This window comes from Platalea leucorodia (genome assembly GCF_965183815.1).
Source record: "Platalea leucorodia genome assembly, chromosome: Z".
NCBI lineage: Eukaryota > Metazoa > Chordata > Aves > Pelecaniformes > Threskiornithidae > Platalea > Platalea leucorodia.
In genome coordinates this window covers 84,566,261-84,586,900 of record NC_138858.1, presented here as the reverse complement: position 1 = coordinate 84,586,900, position 20,640 = coordinate 84,566,261, and the positions used below count along the sequence as shown (strand labels likewise).

The window sequence follows — 20,640 nt, the reverse complement described above, 5'->3', positions numbered from 1 at the left end:
GTGGAAAAGGTTATTTTTCATTTGAGAACAGAAAATTTAGAAGTTCAGTGAAGATGAAAAAAAGTATGGAAGGTATTTTTGTGGCTCCCACCTATCATACTGGCAACTACCTTTTATGTATCTGAGCCAACACTAAACATACCAAAAAGCTCTTACAAAAACAGGCTATAAACATCTTCCTAAAAAAGTGCTCAAAATATTCATGTTAGAAACAAAATTTGGAATTTCAGGTCCTTAATAAGGAAACTAAGTTACTTTGCTTGTTACACCTGTAAAGAGCACTAGTTTCAAAGTGCAATCACATTTTCTCAAGGTTTTCTCCTCAGATGTTAATAAAGTGTGAAATCCTTACAGATCAATTTCTATTCCTTGTAATTTCTAAGACGTGTATTTTTCATACGTAGTTACAGGAGAATAAAATATTGTGCAGGAACATAGACAATTTCTTTTGTCTACAGACTGCAGAAATGCATAAGCAGTATCTCTTCTCTGATACACTGCTGTGTTCTTATATGGTACTCATACCACATAGCATCTTCCTCCATACATATATGGTATAGCACATTCTAAAGAGTTTAAATTTTAAAGGGAATATAATCGAGATCATAGTTAGTAACAGCTAAGAAATAAAGGAAATAATGTAAAAATACTAACTCTGATCTCCCAATTAATTGAACAATGTAATTTTTAAAAAGTCGTATGAAAATCTGACTCAAACAGTGGGGTAGCTATTAAATTGCAGGTTCTAAAGTAATCTAGAAAAGGAAAAATTGCTATACATACACATTTTCAGTATGAACTCACAGCCACAATCAAAATCAAACAAGCATATCATTTTGGGCTTCTACCTGAGCAGTGGGAGCTGTCTTCTTGAGGAGATGTTTATACCATTATTTTGAAACCATTGATGCAGCCAGCAGGAATTTACTCCGTTACAGAAACAGATTGTTGCTTCTTCAAAGGGAAGCACTGCCCCTGGGAAAGACCACCCTCCTTTTCACTGGCTTCATAAAAACATAGGCAATATTCAAAACCAGAAAGATATTAATATTTACTGAGAATATAACTGGCATAGTTTCTTACCGACACAATTGCTGTGATGTTAGCAGGAGTCCCTGTCCTTTCAATTACAAGACGTATAACAGTTGTACTTGTTTCATTAACTACAAATTCTGTTTGTCCACTGAACTTCACTTCTGTTTCTCCAGATGTGAAATGAATGAGTAATGCTAAAAGCAAATAAACTAATAAAGAAGCAGAGGGCATCCCTATAGAAAAAGAAAAGAATAATTAAAAATAAATTGTGAATCTAAAATATGTAAAATGTTCTCAGTTGACCTTACCAATCCAGGCAACCCTTCTCAACCCTTCAAGTACTATGATTATCTTGTGAGCTTCAGAAATGAGATGAAAGCACGGACAGGTCTCAGCTATAATCAAGTCAGATAATGTAATTATCATCTATATCTAATTCTATTTATTTTCATAATTTTCATCTAGTGTTTTTCTAGACAGTATTTATCAACTTTTTTCAAGTGGAGGAATAAGTAACTTCTTTTAAGAAAAAACATTGACATTGACAAAATTGTTTGATTTTCAACCAACAACTAATTAGCTTAAAGGCTGACAGTTCTACTTCTACTTTCTTTGCTCTCTTGATTCTCTTTAGAAATAAACACTAATTGGCAGGAAGTGTGAAGGGCTGGGTGTTTGCAGTCATCTCATAGACCATCTTCTGACATCTTATGGACCATGAAATGTTCTTCAACATTTGCATATTTACTTGAGAGTCTTTTCACTGCTTCTCTTATCCCATGATTCTTTCATGTTTTCTTCTCACAGAGAATCACTGTGGCACATTTTAATGCCATTGTAACCTTTGCATAGCCAGACCTTTATCTTTATTTGTTTCTGCACAATGTCCAATTTTCTTTTCTGTTAGGATAAGACAGCATAAAACTAAGGTGGTTTATTTCTCTTACATCAGAGTTCAGTTATGTAATGTAAAATCCAAGTTTAAGTTCCAGTGAAGTCATCAGGTGTTGATGCTATGAAAGAAACGTTTTTAAGAGTCTCTGGCACAACAAATTGGAAACAGCTGCTACGTTATGCAGAGGCTCATATCATACAGTGCTGACCAGAACTGAGAACTTAGACACTGGATGGAGCAGATTTCTGTCATAAGGATCTGAGCAATTTTTGAACAAACCAAGACAACAAAGTTGTGCTCTAAACAACAAAAAGCATTACAGCATGGATCCTTAATGGAATTAGTTCTTTCAGCAAGTTTCTTTTAATCTGCAGTCACTGTTTTATAATGTTACTTTTAAAAATTTCTGTACAAAAGATACAAACAATATTTGTGTAATTATACATATAAATAAAATGTCACTTTGCTTAAAATTATGCTTCCAAGTGTTATGCTTATCAGACAAATCTGGTCAATGATGGCTGGATAAACTGCAGAACATATATTAATATTTGCATATCAATAATATTTAAGCTCAGCCATGTTTGCAAAGCACTTGTTTCCATTATTTCTGAGTGACAGTAAATGAATATTCAGTCAGAAATGGTGACTGAAACAGAAAATGTCATGTGTATTTTGAAACATATTTTTGTAAAGTGTGTGTCAAATTTGTAATCAGAATACATTTGAGGTCCAGTGCAGATTCTGAGTGTGTCACGTACACAGTCAGGTAGCTTTAATTTTGCACTGAACAGAAAATAAGACAGCCTTCAGACCACTAAAATTAACACAGCTTCAGAAAGACTTCAAGACTTTGATTCATCTTACAATAAATTCTCTCTGGGCAAGGGTCAATTCTACATTGTGAGGACTTGAAATAAACCACTTTTGGGCAAGTTAAAGAACAAAAATTATCCACAGACATGACATATCAAATAACTATAAGTTGTAAGCACAGTCAAGAAAACTATCAGTGTCTCTTGGAATTCCTACAAGCAAAGACCAGTGAGATGACAAAATTAGCTGATTTTAATTACTTGTAATAAAAAAATCACCTAGCTCTACTGAACATCACAGAAGGAACAGGCAAGCAATGAAAGTAAGTGCAAAAAATCAGGACTAACCATTTTCCCTATGAAAACAACTATTGATTTTACAATCTATTTGAACAGTGTTTCGTTATTTCCAGCAAAAATGTCACACAGTAAAATAATTTTGCTGCAGAACTTCATATTGCTATAAACTTTTATTACCATGAACACAGTCCTTCAAGATATGCATGGCTCTTATTGAGAATTCAATTTGTAACAGACTTGCAGCAACAATGCTTGATCCCTACGTATCTATCTATTTAGTAATTCTAGTGCAGAAAAAGCTTACAGTAGGAAGCAAAGATAAAATATGTACACATAAAACACCTGGGATTCAAAACTGTCAGCATTTCCAAAGCTGACTCTATGGATTAACTTGCAAGATGGTTTTGGTTTTTTTATGTGGAGCTGCTCTGAAAAATACAAACCTTCAAGCTGCAAAGAGAACAGTTGTCTAACCATTGTAAACCCTGAGACAATTACGCTGTCTGCAGATGCAGGCATCATCCATGCTAAACTGAGGAATTTGTTGACCTTTTAGCTTCAGCTGTTACCTTGTCATAGACTTCGCAAATATCTTCCCACGGTACATGCTTCTAGTAAATAATACTGAAAACATGATCCTTGAGGGCAAGATTACAAAGTTTAGAATTACTTGAATTCTATTACTTCTACTAGAGAGCATTCTAAAACTATAGGATTACTGCTGTGGAACAAGAGAGGTTTCACAATCATACCATCAATTATTCAGCTGGTGTGTATTCTTCCTTGTTACGTTATTTGTACTAAGATTTACTATGCACAGCCTGCCAAAAGTAGTGTTTAGTCTGTTTATATAACCTCAACTTTGAAAATCATGATTATTTTTAAAAATTGATGTAACACAGTAAAAATAACATAAATCAAGACTTAGAGAATGCAGAACAAATTTATTCAACTAGCCAAAAAGATACTATAGGTCACAGTATTTTATTTTATTAAATATGAACTCACTTTGTAGAATACATTCCTATATAAATTTATACAGGAACACAATTTGTTCCTTATTAACTGCATTGCATAAAGTTCAGCAGAAGCCTTGGCAAGATCAGGAATTAAAAGACCACTCTTCCCCACTTCCCTCACCCCAGTATGTCACTGGTGAGTTTACTTTTTATTTTTTTCAAGTGAAGCTGAAACTCTAGTCCTTGTTCACTGCTAAATTTTGGTAAACTATGCGTTTGGTGCATTCAGTACTCCCCTCTGCTTCAGCTAAATATTACTGAGTTCAGTTCTCTCAATCCAAGATATTCAGTCAGACTTTAAAACAGACTAATGGGTCAAAGTAATTTAAATATTTTTGAAACAACAACATGCAATGGAATATTATACATCTTCAGAGTATGTACAAGTCAATGGACCAACTATTCTGTTACTATGTTCTGACTAAAGCCATTTCAAATAACAATTTTTTGTATCGGTGGTAGCTAAAAGCAATCCTATGTACTGAGGCCTAAATGATGTTTGTAAGGGGTTTATAATAGCAGTTGCTGGCATCAAAAACAAAAGAAAGTACCTCTCAAAAAATTATCTAGACATTTTAATGGTATTAAAGAATCTTAAAAGTCAAAAAATCACAGTCTTCAACCATATAATTAAAAAAAAAAAGTTAAGAAACCTAGCTCAGAATTCTGAGTCACGATCCCGAATTAACATTTTCTTTTGGTCTGTGTTTTATTGCACTTTCTGAAGCGCATTTGTGTTTCCCCCGAAAACACAGAATCCTATTGTAGAACCCAGCAGAGCATATACTGATTCCACACAGTAATTTCCACAGTAATGTCACAAATTCTGTGAAGAATACCATTTCAATCTATTGCCCAGTTGGAGCCAAGGAGATATAGGCTTACGAAACTGGCGTTTCTCATAACCGATGAATCACCAGGATTAGCTTACTTTTTCCGCTCAGTTTCTGGAACAAATTTCAGATGAAGATTTCAAAGTTTATAAAGAATGAGTGGTCTTTCCTGCAGACTTCTGTAAAGAATGAGAAGTCTTTTCTGCAGATTTTTACACTGGTTTCAGAGCTTAATAAATCAAAACCCTTAAGAATTAAAAGATCTCCCAGATGTTTTCATTGAAGGGTGAGGGAACCTACAGACTGGTGGCACATGGAGCAATCAAGAAGGCAAATGAGAGGGCTGTGAAAGATTTGAAATCTGACATGAAATGAACTTAAAATGCCAGATATGGAATGGAGAATGGCAAAAGAAAGGGGAGTTCACTAACAAAGAAGCAGATGGAATGAGGGATTAAGTACCTTGTACCTCAGACTGGTGCCTCAGGAGAAGAAACAAGCAGGTATGCTGAGGCAGCACCTCTCCCGCTCAGCAGCTACAACCTGATTACCACTGCGCATCTCCATTCAACTCATTGTAGATTTCTGAAGTCCACAGACACAGCACAGCAGAGCAAGTGTACAGCCTAGTGCACTTTTCACTGCCTGTCCTTGTCTACTCCCTGTGATTACAAATACCCAGCCAAGTAGAACATTAAAAAACTGGCATTCCTAGTACTTTGCACTGAGTACAGCATTACAGCTATCAATGGTTGCCAGAGAGAAGTCTATTCACAGCAGAGATGTCAGCACCCAGCAGCATCTTTGGGTGAATACAATGGGAGAGAGATACATGTGCTCTTTCATATGTAAAGAGGAGATTCTCTGTAGTACACAGGAACAGCACGGAGCAAGAAGTTTCACAAGGTCATTGCCCTTGCTGCACCTGTTGTAGAAAAATATTAAAAACCTGCATATTTTCAGCGTTTTTATTTTAGGCGTTCTCAGAACCACTGAAATTTACAACAGTATTGGAGAACAACCTAGGAAAGCAACAGGAATTATAAAACCTTTGATTTACTAAACTTCTCCTTTCTATGTTGTCATGATCCCAAATTAAGAGAGAAGCATTTTATTTCAGACTGGGGTTTTCTTTGCCTCAAAGTTCCCACAGTTCACACATATGCAAAGGAGGCCACAACAGTTGTGTCTGCAAAACCTAGCATTTGGATAGTGGGTATTTCTCACATCTGCTCTGTTGGTTGTTGTTCCTTTTTTGGTTTGGGCTTTTTTGTTTAGATGTGGGGTAAGTAAGTCGCTCACTCTAATAGAGACTGGAAAAAAGAGTGTTCCAAAAGTACTATTTCAAAATAGTATCTTCCTATATCCTTTTTTTGCCTTCAACCTGCTTCAAGGTGGATAAAGCATGAGAATTATAGTAAGTCACAACGAGTACTGCTTTGTCTGCACCCCTGGACTGAACTAATAGTTGCAGCATTTGGGGCAAGGGTCTGTCTCACCAATTTCCATGCACGTTATTCAGTGTCACTGGATGCCTTTGCTTCCAATTCTTCTCTACGGTTTCCTGTCTTCCTCTCTACTACAAAAACATTTCAGGTACTTGCCCATCATCCCCCTTCTTATTACTAACATTGGAAAGTGCCAACCAAAGCACAGATGCCAACTACTAGGTGCTGAAAATCCCTTGATCAGCTTTCACTGTCCTGAAATTTTTGGGCTGAGCTGCTTACTTACCTACTCACTACTGCTGCCACGACAGAACACTACCACAGCGCAACCTCAGGTGCTAGGAAGACTTATCTGCATTTGAGATTAATGACACTGACATCAGTCAACGATTCTCCTGACCATTTGCTTTCTAACAGTTGCGATATTTAAAAAAAAAATCTTATTATCTATGACAACATGTGTAACTGGGAATGGCCAATTTAATGCAACCTGAACAACATCTCCATATGAAAATTCTTGCTCATTCAATTGCATTCCCTTGAAAAAGGCACGAACCCTTCAACATAGACATCTTATCCTAAGGAGGAAAAGATGCTTAAGCTGCCTGCCATTGTATTTATATTTACTAGTCAGAAAGATAAATCTATATCATCATAGCCAGGAACCAACACTAAAAGCAGTAAATCTGCAAGCTGAGGCCCAGACAGAGGCCTGATGAGAAATCCAAATAATTTCATCCTGTTATTAGAGGTAAAAAGTGTAATAGGCCCAGAGTACCCCTTGTAAGTTTTCTGGGGGCTTCTTTTCCTCAGAAGAATTTGAGTGGATCTAAACTATATCCTTAAATTTTAAGTTCTAAAGCATGTAATCATCACTGGAGAACCAAGTTTTATCTCTTAAGCCACATAATGCTAAAGGCTTTCTGAGGTAACTGCCTGCTCTGCCTGTTCTCATCCTGAGCAGGGAATAAAGGGCAAACCTCTCAAGCAGTGCTGAATTCACTACTTCTGTTTGCTAGCAGCAAGCAGAGAGAACACAAGCCTCTTCTACAAACATTTGCAGTTACCTTATAATTTTCTGGTCAAACGGAGAACCAGACAATAATTTTGACTAGCTATAAGATCCAGATTATTTTTACTCAGAGTCCCTCCAGTGAAACGACTTGGAGTTATTAAGGTTACTTTATATTTAGAACAGAGATCAGAGTCTAATGTAAACAAACTTTGGCTGAAATCTGCTGAATGTTAAGAAATACACCAGTAAGAATCTGAATTTGCCCTAATTTGTACCAACAAAACAACACTGATTTCAGCTGCAGCACTTCTAATTTATGTCATGTAATTGATGAAAATCTATCTATATGTAGTTCTAACTATATACTGTAAAAAAACAAGATATTATTTTGGAATAGCTCCACTTAGCATATAGTACAGGTTTAAGCAAAAGGTAAATGTAGTTCTCAGCTCTGCACTGGAAATCCTTTTCCACCTATATATTTTTAATGAAAACAGCAGACATCTTTCACTAATAGAAATTATTCTACAGGATTTTCCAGAACCAGCTTTTCACCTAGCCATTTTGCTCCAAGTAGGGCTTGAGACACTATAAGCCCTCATACTCTCTTTCTCTCAGTTTCTCGCACAAAAAAGCAAGCAGACTAAAAACCCAAAAAAACCCACAAAGAAAACCAAAACGAAACAACCCAGTCATGAAGATGCTTAGCAATCCCAGCTCATGTTTAGTGTAGAAATAACTGCACAAGATCAGGCTCTTACACATATGGAACCAGAAATCCAGCTGAGGAAGGTCTGCAGGCTTCAGTGAGGAACATCCATTTATTCTACTTCAGTAAAGACCTGAAGTTTCACAATAATTTCCATTTGTATCTCTACTTCGGAGATTTCTCGCACGTCCTCAACACTTTTACTTAACATATTTTTAGAACGTGTGAGCTGAGGACAAAACTAGCATAGCTTCAAACACCTAGTACTTGCCCTGAATGAAGTGCTATGGCCTGAATGAACAGCGTATCTCAGAAAAAGTAATTATGGTCTTCTGCAGTACAGTGGTTATTTTTCTCATACTTAAAGCAAAAAATATAACAACCAGTTTTGCAATAGTGCTTCACACATAATAATCTTGCAAGACAAAAAATCTGTAAGGTATAGAACATTAAATTACAGCCTCACAATGCAGATTAGATGGCATTATTTCAGGTATACTGACAGAAGAATTATTGCTATCCACAGTGGATTCTTACAAGTTAATATGCATGTACAAGACAAACAGAATTTTAATGTGTTGCCTAATTATTAGAATAATTGTGTCAGTGAGTTACTTTTGAGTTCATAAAATTGTATTATTAAACATGAAAATTTGTATCAACTATATATATTAAATTTGAGACATATATCAAAACAAGCTTCATTTCTACAGTTAAATGTATTCATTTTTTATTAGATTGCAGTAAAGAATGTTGGTTTTATTAAAGATCTGTATTTTACAAAGTCTGCCCAAAGACTTCTTTCTGTAGAAGTAAAAATATATTTGTATCATTTTTGAGAAGATGATTAGCATGGGGCCCTCACTCTAATCCACACTGTGAATTAATCTCTTAAATCTGGGCAATTCGTTTTTAAATAAAGCACATGATAAAGTATTTATAGGGTGAAGAGAACTCCCCAAGCAAAATTTGTTTGGGTTCAAAGACTTTTCACACTACCTTTATTATGCGTTGTGCTTTCCTTGGCTTTCTAAACTTTTTAACCTATGTCACAATTTAATAATCACTATTTAATAATTATAATCATTCCCTTATTAACTGGGTATTTCTTTTCGTTCTTCTAAGGCACCCTGTAGTTCAAGACAAGGAAATCTCTTTGTTGATTAGTTATTTAAGACCAGCAACAATAACTATGCTGGAAAGAAAGGTGCTTTGAGAGGATTACACAGAGCTAGTTCTCAACAGCACCAAGCCGAGAGCAGCAAATTACAAACCCAAGTACTTCATTGCATGTAACCAAATTGGCTGGTTGAAATGCTAATTGCCTTTCAGCAAAGCTAAAGGCAGACAGGGGACCCTGTGCTTCAGAGAATGACATGCATTTTTTACCCCACTTCTGCACCATTGTCTTGCTGAGAATTATTCAAAATCTATTCATAAAGGTAGCTCTTTTCCTAACCTTTAAAAATGTGGGAAATTTCTAAAGCTCTGACCAATACCTCAGATCTGTTGGTCTGCCAAACCCATAACAGATGGCTGAATTAAGGCCATGTTAAATCCTTAATGAAGCAAAGCTTGAAACAATTCAGAGCAGTAACATACTAGACCAGTCCAGGACAAGTGACCGAGGAGAAGAGAGTTCCTTTTGCCATCTGAAAATGAGAATCGTAACTGTACTCTAATAAATCTATATGAGATGATACAAAATGAAATAACCAAACAAAAATCTCTTGCTATATAAAAAGATATTGCTATAACATTCTAGAGGAAATTCTGTCTTCAACTTGCTAAGAAATCCACAAACACAAAAGCTGCGATGAACACAGAAAGCATCTGCTCTGTTGTTTAATTTTGCCAGAGAATTTAGCCTGTCAAATAAGCCTGTTTAAATAAATACAACTTTATCTTAATAGCAATCTTCATTTGGACTTAACAGTTATTTCAGTAAAAGGAATTTAAACAACTTTAACTAGTTTTATAGGAAATATTCATAAGCCAATCTATGAAACGATGTTTTTCATATTTTAAGTGTATTTCAGAACTCCCAGTTTCCAAATTCTTTCTGCAAACAGCCACAAGTTCTCATGCATGGAGTAAACTCAATCTTGAAAATGTTTATTGACACAAAGTATTTTCCAGTGAGATTATTCACTCAGAGAGTGACTTAGGCAAGTGAGGCTTTGCAGAAATAGTATAATTTGTGAATCAGTAACTTTTTTTCAGAGTAAAAAAAAGTTACAGTGCGTCCACCTGGAATAAGATAAATGGCCTCTAACATTGATTCCTCCTGTCAATCTTTATTTTCTAGGAAACAGTAATATAGCTCCTATTAGACAGACATAATTCTTGAATTTCTGGAACTATGACAAATGCCTACAATCGACAGCAATGGTTCTGTAAGCTTCGATTTGATGATGGAGATGTTATATACCATCTGAGTCTTAATACACACTGAAAGAAGTATTCAGGTACTATGTATGCTTTTTTCTAGTGAGGAAAAGTGTTATATTCACCATTTTATACAGCAGTGACTATACCTAAATAGGCCAGTCTTGTAGAGCTGAAACGCAAGCACAATTTCTACAAATGAGAAAAACCAATCAACAAGGATTACACATGTAAAAATAGTTATGTACGTGATTATATCTTTAGGAGGTCAAGGCCTAATACTCCCTGAACAAAGAATTCCAGCATATTCTTTGTATTTTCTCTCACCTACCTACATTTTTGTATTTCTTAGTGAACAACTGAATTGACCCAATACCAAGAACACACTGGAAGAGGCTGGCCAAGAAAGAAACAAATCAGAGAACAGTGTTATCCAGCAACAACATGAAGCTAAATTGCACCAGAGACGCTATCTCAAATAATAACAAGAGTTGGACATAGGGTTTACTGTTTTAATGCTTCCAAAAAAACACCTTAGGCTAAAAAACTTCAGATGTAGTTGAGACAAATTTTAATTCTCCCTTTCTTTGAAGTGTGATGCAAGGACATACTTTTCCATCAATTTTTCAATTAAATGTTCTAAAATTAAAGTTTTGTTAAGCTTATAGACCATTCCTATGTACTTCTAAAAATAAGATCATTAAAAATCACCTCATCGTTACCATGTTGTAATGCTGAGCAACTACGGTAGTTGTATAACAATATCAAAAGTGATTTGTGCGTCATCAATAATTTTCTCCCGAATTGCCATAAATTGTTTGTACCCAATGACTGAGATCCTTACAGACTTCTGTAGTGGTATTCTTCTTTAATGCTGTACACTAAAGGTATATGCTTTCATAGCTTTTCCAATAGTTCAGTTTCAGTCATCATATTCATGTATTAAGGAAAATATGCATGTAAGCATTTGCAGACTTAAGCACTCATATTTTTTTTAATGGAATTGAAAAAGCAAATAAAAAACTCCTGGAAGACAATAAGTTTAAGTAACAAAATTCCATTTATATTAGAGGTTTTAATAACAGGTTATGATTTAGACCTGATTCTGAAAATTTCATTCAAAAAAAGCTCACAACAATTTCCAAGGGAAGTATTGCACTGTAGGTTTGAATGCATAAGGATCAATCTCATTCACTAGTATCAGCTCTTTAAGACTCATCCAGTATTATTTTTCAACCTTAAAAATGCTGAGAGCACTAATAAATTGTCCAGTACTAGTACTCACAAAAGCAAATATCATTTTTCCCATTGATTTCCATGTGACCAGGACACAGACCACGATTACAAGCTAATAAGCATGTGCTCCCATTATTGATGTTAATTAGTTCACTCAGATGCAAATTTAGTAAATACCATTGTTTTCTTCATGTGAAGCTATTAAAACACAAAAGTGTATTAGAAAGCTAGTAAAGCACAAAATTGTATGTTAGAAATCAATAACAACATAAATATTAGTTATAACAACAAATGAGAAATTAAAAATTGTACACTCTTGAAATACGTTAGCTTTTACATTGTTAAATATTTGGCCATTTCAATTCTAAGCCTAATACACCACAAATTATTTCCTCAGGAATCTGGTTCTCTTTTCCACGTGGAAACACTGAACACATTTAGTAGGAGAAAGCTTGTTTTAGGCTTAAGGGACAGACAGGCTAAATATATCACACTCTACCTTCAGTTATTAAACTGCCCTCATGGCAGATTCTCAAAATGCTTAGCATTTAACTGAAAGACTCATTGTAGAAGATGTGTGCAAAGTATTATCAGAAAAAAAACTTTCAGCTTCTATATAATGAGTAAGATTTTTTTAAATCACATGTTATTTCACATCTGCTCTATAAAGCAATTATAGACTTATCAAAAAACAATGACTGATGTTTGGCAAGCAGTTCCATATCCATTTGATCTTAACTCTATCTGGGCTAGCCAGAGTTAATTATGCAATGTCTTATGCTGAATCAGCATATCAAAAGGAAGAAGCACAAGCAATATTTCCAGTTGTAATCACTTACATATGATATTTTAATTATTAACATGTTTAAAACTCATTCCTTATCAGATGATGATTTGAAAAATTTATTCTTACTTTTAACTCACTCTCCCTTGCAATACACAATGCATACACAGCTCCTCCACTTCTTTTATTTTCACCTAATTTAAACAATCAAATTAATGTTTGTGCATTTTTGAGAGTTAAAAATTGCCATCTAGGACACTTCAAACTGAGTTTCATCCTGATGTGATCCCCTGAGAACAGGATTTTCCATTGCAAAGGCTATTGTCTCCACCTGCCCTGCTCTGCAGAGCAGAAAGAGGAGCTGCTGGAACAACAGAAACCTTAGCAGACTCTTACTATCCAGCAGCCACTCACGGGTGAGCGACACGCTCGCTGTCTGCTGCTGGTTAAACCCTGTCCCTGCTGCAACAGGTGCTGCTGGCAGAACCCTCCAGCTGGACCGCAAACATCTCTGCAGCTGATACAGGATGCTTCCAAAGCAACTACCACCTCAAACAGAGAGACAAGAAACCTACCTAGACCCGGGGACATGGACATCCACGTCTTCTGGACTCAGCCAGCCGCCTGCACACTCTCTGTCACTCATGCATTATGCATTCCCCTCTCCTACTCCTCCCTCCACTCCGCGCAGCGTCCGGCGCTCTCCTCCCTCTCCTGACTCCTGCTGCCTTCCCACTGCTGTGGAGATAAAAGGGGGTGGGATGGAAGAGGACAAATTTTTTTCAAACACCAGCAATTGCCCCTGCGCTGCTGTAGTTGAGATAGAGCTAGCCCCTCCAGTCACTGCTCCAGCAGTTCTTCCACTTAGCTAGGACTGCACTGTTTTATTACTGGAGGCAGCAATACTGGCAGGTTTTACTACTGGATTACGACAGATTTTGGATTCAAGTCCTCGGCTGCACCAGGACATGCAGCTCATCTTAATTCACAGCTATTCAGCGCTCGGCATGGAGAAACAATTTCCAATCCTAGATCAACCATTCTGGACTCAGTAATTTCTCTAATATCAAATTCACATTTTATGGTCACCACCATTCCAAGCAAATCCTGAGCCACGGCACAGATACAAAGACACAAAGGCGGCACTTGGACGTTGCCAGTGTTGGCCACCAAGATCCCCAATTCTCCCATTTAATGGTAAACAAGGGTCAAAATTCCTACATAGCCAATAAATGTTGATGCATCTAAGCCCCAAAACACAGAAAATACTGAACTTTGATGGAATTTCACTTAGTCCTATTTACAGTCTTCTTTGTATTTCCAGAACCTGTGAGATAGCTACTAGATCTTAAAAAGTGGAAAAGCTATTGCGAACGAATGCAGCATCAGCAGCACAATTTCATGTAGCTGAATCCAGTTAGATCCATTAACACTGCCACACTGCCTGCATCTCTCGTACAAATTGAAACCATTCTATCAAATTTTAAAAAAGCATCGATTCCAACTCCAAGGAAATCCAATACATTCCTAGTCTACAACAGTACACAACAACGTATCAGGCACTTTGAGCTTGCTAGATCCTGTCATTTTTTTTTTGTCCCAAATCCTCAGACTGTTCCATCAAAATAGTACTCCTAAGTAGCTCGAAAAATCATGCCTCTGACACAACTCATTGCAAAAGCAATGTAACAACGAACATGTATCGAACGTGAAACTTCACAGATGCGTTTTTTTTTTTAAATTCCATATTGCTTATTAGTACTGAATATACAGAATCAATCGTAAATGCTATTTTAATATATATTAGCATATAAGTATTTAGAAATAAATCCAAATATAACTCTAGCTTAATTTTAAACATTAGTACGCACAGCTTTATTTCACAGACAGCGCATTTACAGAAAGGTAGGAGGGGAATGTTAAGCACAAAATAGGATTCTGCCCTGAATTAATGATTTTTACCTGTGCTATAGTTTACTGAGAAGTCATGCATTTCAAATGAGCTTCCTTTGCTTTATTTTTAATTCATTTGGAGCATATGGAAAAAGCAATCATAGTGACAGAAATCACAGAGAGAGGAAGCACTGATTCTTCTAAGGCTAATATAATCTTTGCATATAGAAGGAAGGAATACAGCGCAGAAGTATTAGGGCCAAAAAAGAGACAGGACCTAGAAGACTATGCCTTCTGATGGCATTAGCCTCGTCACTACATCAGTACTGTGCAGAGTTATGGTATTCACAATTCAGGAATAATGTAAACAAACAGGAAAAGGCAAAGGAGATGCTAGAGAGCAATGAAAGGTTTGAAAAATTACTTAGTAAAAGAACTCAAAGACCTCAAGAAGTATTTTGCCTACAAAAGTAAAAGCGGTGCTTCAAAACAGAAATCATTTCACCTAACATCAGCCATCCAGTCTAACCTAGCCACATAGTAGGATGGGATGAACTACCTCCAAGAGCTGCTTATTTCTCTCCTCTGCCTAAACAGGGAGTCCAAATGACTATCTTAGACTACCACCTAACTTTTGGATAATGACATTAGGTTACTGTTAGGTAAGATGAATCTCTGGATTTATTCTGTATACACCTACAGAGAAAATGAATGTTGATAAATAAAAATCTGCAGTATAACAGATAAAGGCATAGATGAGCTAATATGAAGGCGCAAAAGTAGACATTAATAATCAGAATAAACGCCAGTTCTTGACAGTAAACAATCCACCAGAGTAACTCAGCAAATATTAAAATAAAATATCTCTTTTTTTAAAAAAACACAAGTGTACTTTTTTCTTCTAAAAAGCTATGCTGTGCACTTAAAAGGAATTCAGGTAGATGTGCATGATAATCTGTGTTATATGTCTGATCACTTCTTGCCATAGTCCACCCAGATTTATTTATGTATAGGTTTTTTCATCAATACTTTATTATGCATTATTCCCATGCACCAGCTCCAGTTTTTCTGTACTGAAGAGAGCAAGAAGCGGTCCTTCAAAGGCCCATACTATTAGCTGACAAATTTTGCATTAGACAGAACTTAATGTATGAACATTAGAGATAAGTAGTATGTTTTTCAATACCATACCATTATTATTTTCCTATCTATCTCAGCCTCACAGTCTAGATCCCATATCGTTTTTCCTCTCTGGATCAACAGGCTGAAAGGATACTTGAGGTATAAGATTCCTTTTATCTTTTATTCTCTGATGTTGTCTCAGCTTATATAAATTATTTCATGTTGTCCTTTTGTTGTCCAGTTTCTGTGGGAAGTTTGGCTCCCATCGAGCTGCTCGGTATCAGACGGGCTTCCTTAACAGTCATCAGTTCTCAATTACAGCAGACCTGAGCACATTAACTGTTGCTAATTACTGAGCTAGAAAACAAAGGAAGAGTGAGAACTCAGACTTGGTCTCACTAATTCACATGGCTACGTTCATGGAGTCTTGCAGCAAAACTCCATTCAGCATTCAGATCCAAAATGACTGTAGCCTTTGCTACGCTCTCCCACTCAACATGCAATACTCCATGTTTTCTCTTGATCTCTGAGGATTTCCTGATTACTTTTTTTCATTTTCATCATACCATTCTAGAGACATGCGCTTCCCTTTTTTACACTCAAGGATGAGGCAGAGCTCCCATGGGATTTTGTCAATGGTGGTCCTCAACCAGCTGGAAGGTTGTTGGTGATTGACATGGGACACTCCATACGCACTTTTAACAACTCAGCATGCTGCCCACACAGCACTCTCACCCCTTACAAATGTCAGGGATAAACAATCAGGCCTGGTATTGGACCTACAATAGATCTGGCATTGCACAGAACTATGCCTTCAGGTCAGCCTTAACTTCTCTTTTCAATAAAAGCAGTAAATAAGGTGTACTAAGTACACCCCTCAATTCTTTGTTTGTTTGGATTTCCTTTGTTTTGAATTCATTAAAACTCTGCAAGTTAAAAATGTCTATGCTGAGAGTAAACCAATATTGAAAGCAGCAGCAATAGAATCAATAGACTCCAGTTTGTTTGTTTGTTTTGAAATCTTGCCTTTTCCCTTTATTGGCATCATCTGAAAGGAAAGACCAAAGAACAGGGAGTTAGAAGACGAAACAAATCCCTGAGAAGGAAAGCAGGACTTAAAGGAACAAGAAGAAAAAAATCCAAACAAAGGGCTTCAGAAGGACGTATTTTCTCTTCTTGTTTACAATTTTTTTCTATTAATAAACATTTTTGTGTTGTATGAATATGAAGGCCATTTGGTTTTCAGTCAGGTATGGCAATCTTAATCTACTAATATTAGAAAGCAAAAAATAAATGCTGATAATCAAATTTTCTGAATATCCATAAATGCCACTAAAATTAAGATTTGTTTCCACCTGTGGCATTCAAGCTTCAAAATTCTGGGCTACGCACTTATTTGGATGCAAGCAGCAAAGAAGGAAATTCTGAGAATTTTGAAATTTCGGTCCTACACAGATTTCCACATTGCTCTATCTATAACCTTTTCTGGTACTTCAACTGAAGCACAATGACCTACTCAGAATGAGGAACATATTAACCATGTGCATAGCTCATTCATAGATCAATCCTTAATTAAAATACACCAGACACAACTTAACTTCTTTCCTGTTTATTAATGAATCACTTCCAACATGACATAACACTTCAAAAACTCATCATGTCCATCAGACACTGTTCTGATTAGTTCTAGTGTACAGGCAGAATACTGAGGCTGATCTTGTTCCTCTCTTCACAGAGTAAATGACAAGATACAGATGATTTTCTTGAAAGAAATTCACATGGTTTTGGTGGTTGGTTTTGGGTTTTTTTGTTTTGGTTTTTTTTTTTTTTTTTTGAAAAGTGGATTTTCTTTGAACGATGGTCCATGGCAATGAGCGTTTCTGCAAGACAGACCACTTTTAAGAACATTATAGACCACCACAAGCACTAATATTCTTCCCTGTGTGACTGTAGTTTGACATTCAACTCCGTATAGGTAATTGTTTACTTGGCTGATGTCTAGGATGCACTCCCCGTTTTCTTTCTCATTACGTCTTCTCAATGATGTGATTCACACTGGGGATCAGATCTAACTGGCAGTGTTGAAAGAAACAGCAGCCAGAACTACAGAACCTGACTTTGGCAGCATAGTCTGCAGGTAACTATGCTAAAAGCCATGCTTTGAAAGAGGGCAGAACTGACCAAGGCTCATACCAAAGAGGTGTGTTCACCTCAGAGCCTGACTAGTTGGTATTACCAGGCTTCTGACCGCTATCCCATAGAAGCTTATGATTAAGCTTGCGTTGCCTGTTCTTCAAAATGTGAAATGAGGTTTCTGATCACTTTCCTGTTGCCATCTAGCTGCACTCTCTGGAAACTCCTACCCAGCTACTCCACACTGAAGAAATGAACAACCACTGTCAGGTATCACCTGATGCCTCTTCAGTAGTACCAGGCACTTGCACTGCTCTCTTTCCTGAACTGCTCCATATCCTTCTTGATGGGCTGGAAATGCTTTAATATTAAAATACTGATTTTACTGTGTAGTTTCCTGATGAATAAACAAACACATGCAAGAAAGCACAGAGTAGACAAATACAAACAGTACTAATAACCTGAGAAGACTGAATGACAAAATTTGAGTATTATGCTTCTGATCCAGTGGTTTATGTCGGACTGGCTGATGTGCTGATGGATGTAAATAAATTCAGGTTTTGATCCTCTATTTTTCAGAGATGTCCACGATTTAAGAAACTGAAAAATCAGAACTTCCAAGCAGATTGTGCTCTTTTTCGATGGACAGACATTAATTTGTTTATGCTTCTTGTGATCAGCTTGGCAAACGTTACCTTTTTATGGTGCAGCTCCTTAATTGTATAAGGATACATCATACATACTGATGTTAATATTTAAAAAGAGGTCTTAACTGAAAAAATTGACCTATTTCTATTATCGGGTAAAAAGTAAATGTTCCCTGGCATCTGCTCATGGGAGGCTGCTATGTTTTAACACACATTACAGCAGAAATGTTATTGATATAATCATTAACTTTTTATTACTGAACTTAGCCACACGTTTGACAAGACTTTCACAAAAAATGAGATGACTTTTAGAAAATGTTAATTTAAGTATGTTCAAGCATAAAAAACTGCACAAATTAATGAGAAAATAACTTCTTTGTTTCAACTTACTACATCTCATATTTGGTTGATCAAGCTCCAGTGTGCATTTTTGACACAATTTCTGTCATTTTGTGTCATTATGACACAAAAAGAATGCCATCTCTGAAGAGATGGTTTGGTCTTACAACATTCAGTGGCTCCTTTCAAACCATAGTGGATGCTTACTGGCTTGTAGGTCACATGGATAAACAGCAAGATGAAAACTTGTCAAGAACTGTCTGCCTGCTCCTCTTGTGCAGTTATTGTTGCTAAATAAAGTTGCAGTCTTGTTTCTTCCAATCAAGTGTGTCCAGCTCTTCATTTGCAGCATGTCAGTGACAATGTAGATAGTATGCAGCAAATCAGAAGCTTTCCCATAAAACATCCATCAAACTACTGAAACAGACAACTTCAGAGTGTCTCAAGCTCTAGACTGTAAATTCAAAAAGAACACTTAACAAAAGTGCATTTTTCTGAAGGTAAAACATAATAAAAATATTAAAAACTCTCCATAATTTCTTGCATTTAGATTGCTTTTAATTTCAAAGTCCTCAAAAGGCATTTCAGACTAACAAAGATAAAAGCAAGAGGGTTCCAGCTGCTGTATACAACTTCACTTGCTTTCGCAATTCACAGATAGGTATTTTGTTTGACTCCTTTTGAATGAGGAAAAAAAAAACTATCTGGAAACACAAATAACATGTTTCTCAAGTTAAGGGTTGACTCTTCTCTTGTCTGAAATTCTTTAAGTGAAACACTGAAGTGTTTACTCATTTGTTGCTTACTTTTCCCCCTTGAGATCAGAGGTATTACTTGAGTAAATGTGAAATTAAGTACCCACAATAAATGTAAGCTCCCAATGAAAGCTGTAAGGCCAGAATTTCTGTTTCAGAGGTAACTATCCTCCATGTTTATGAATTTATTTTCCTGGCTGTGGGGAATCCTGGCAGCCATTCTTGCTGCAAAATTCTGTCTACAGAGGGGCGCTGGAACATCGTAGCATTCTGATGCAGAGACAGTGATCCCAGGGACTCTCAACCATGTAGAGGAAAAAAAACCACAAACTAACAGCTATTAATACAAAGGATAGCATGCACTCTTTTCAGAGTTTGTCTGCAAGGGAAAAGCACGCAACTACTCTTGACACATCTGCTTTCAGTTTCATCTACACTTTGTCCTGAACAAAATCTAAGGCCTTCAGGATTTCCTTCTCTTAATGTAATGCTTGATCAGCAACATTTTTATGCTAACAAAATAACTGTATGTCATTATTTTTTATTATTTTTTTTTAAATGTGACATCTATGAAGTGATGTGTTTATTATCTCCCTCCACCCTGTGACACCTGAAATTTGATTACATTAGATGCAAGGAGATAGAAAATCAAACCTCTTAATTATGCTATACTGCAAAGCATTGTAAACAACTGTACATAAAAGTTCTATACATGATTTGTTATTAATTATTTAGGTATGGCTGAAGCCCACACTGATGCAGTAACTTCACTTGATATAAAAAATCCTAGAAAAACATAACCCACATAACACTACTATGAAACACACTTTCACATAGCCTTTTAATTTATGACATTGCAAATCAAAAGCGAGAGGTGGTTCAGACAAGAAATAAAAACTTTCCATAAGAAAGTGATATACAAAAGAGAAAGTACTGAAATGCATGTTTAGGGTATACAGTGTAAATCAATAAAACCCATATTGTTTAAAGTCTGTATAAGATCAGCTAACTTGATCTTTTAAAGTTGTTTCCAGTTTACGCCCACCATGTGTGGTGCTTCCCTGTGGTTTGTTATTTTACTTCAATGGCAGAGGGAGGAAACCAACAAAGCTCAGTAACCATACTGCATAGCACAATGTAACCATGGAAGCATTTGTCCACTTGTCAGAGCCTCTCCAGAACGATTCAGCCATTCATTGCATTGAATCAATATTGAAGCTTTTAAGATTTATTACTTGAGGGTGGAGGAAAACTAATAAAACAAATTCCTTGTT

The 20,640-nt window shown here is 36.2% G+C and overlaps 1 protein-coding gene across 1 annotated transcript in view; it reads right to left on the bottom strand.

Moving 5' to 3' along the window:
* The window catches only part of ADGRV1 (adhesion G protein-coupled receptor V1), a gene marked incomplete at both ends in the record, with an annotated part of 282,764 nt that extends 279,200 nt beyond the window's left edge, over window positions 1–3,564 (bottom strand). Inside the window, 2 exons of the mRNA XM_082336231.1 lie at window positions 1,084–1,268; window positions 3,489–3,564. Coding sequence (XP_082192357.1) covers window positions 1,084–1,268; window positions 3,489–3,564 — 261 coding nt within the window. The remainder of the gene's footprint in view (window positions 1–1,083; window positions 1,269–3,488) is intronic.
* Between the last annotated feature and the right edge of the window lie 17,076 nt (window positions 3,565–20,640).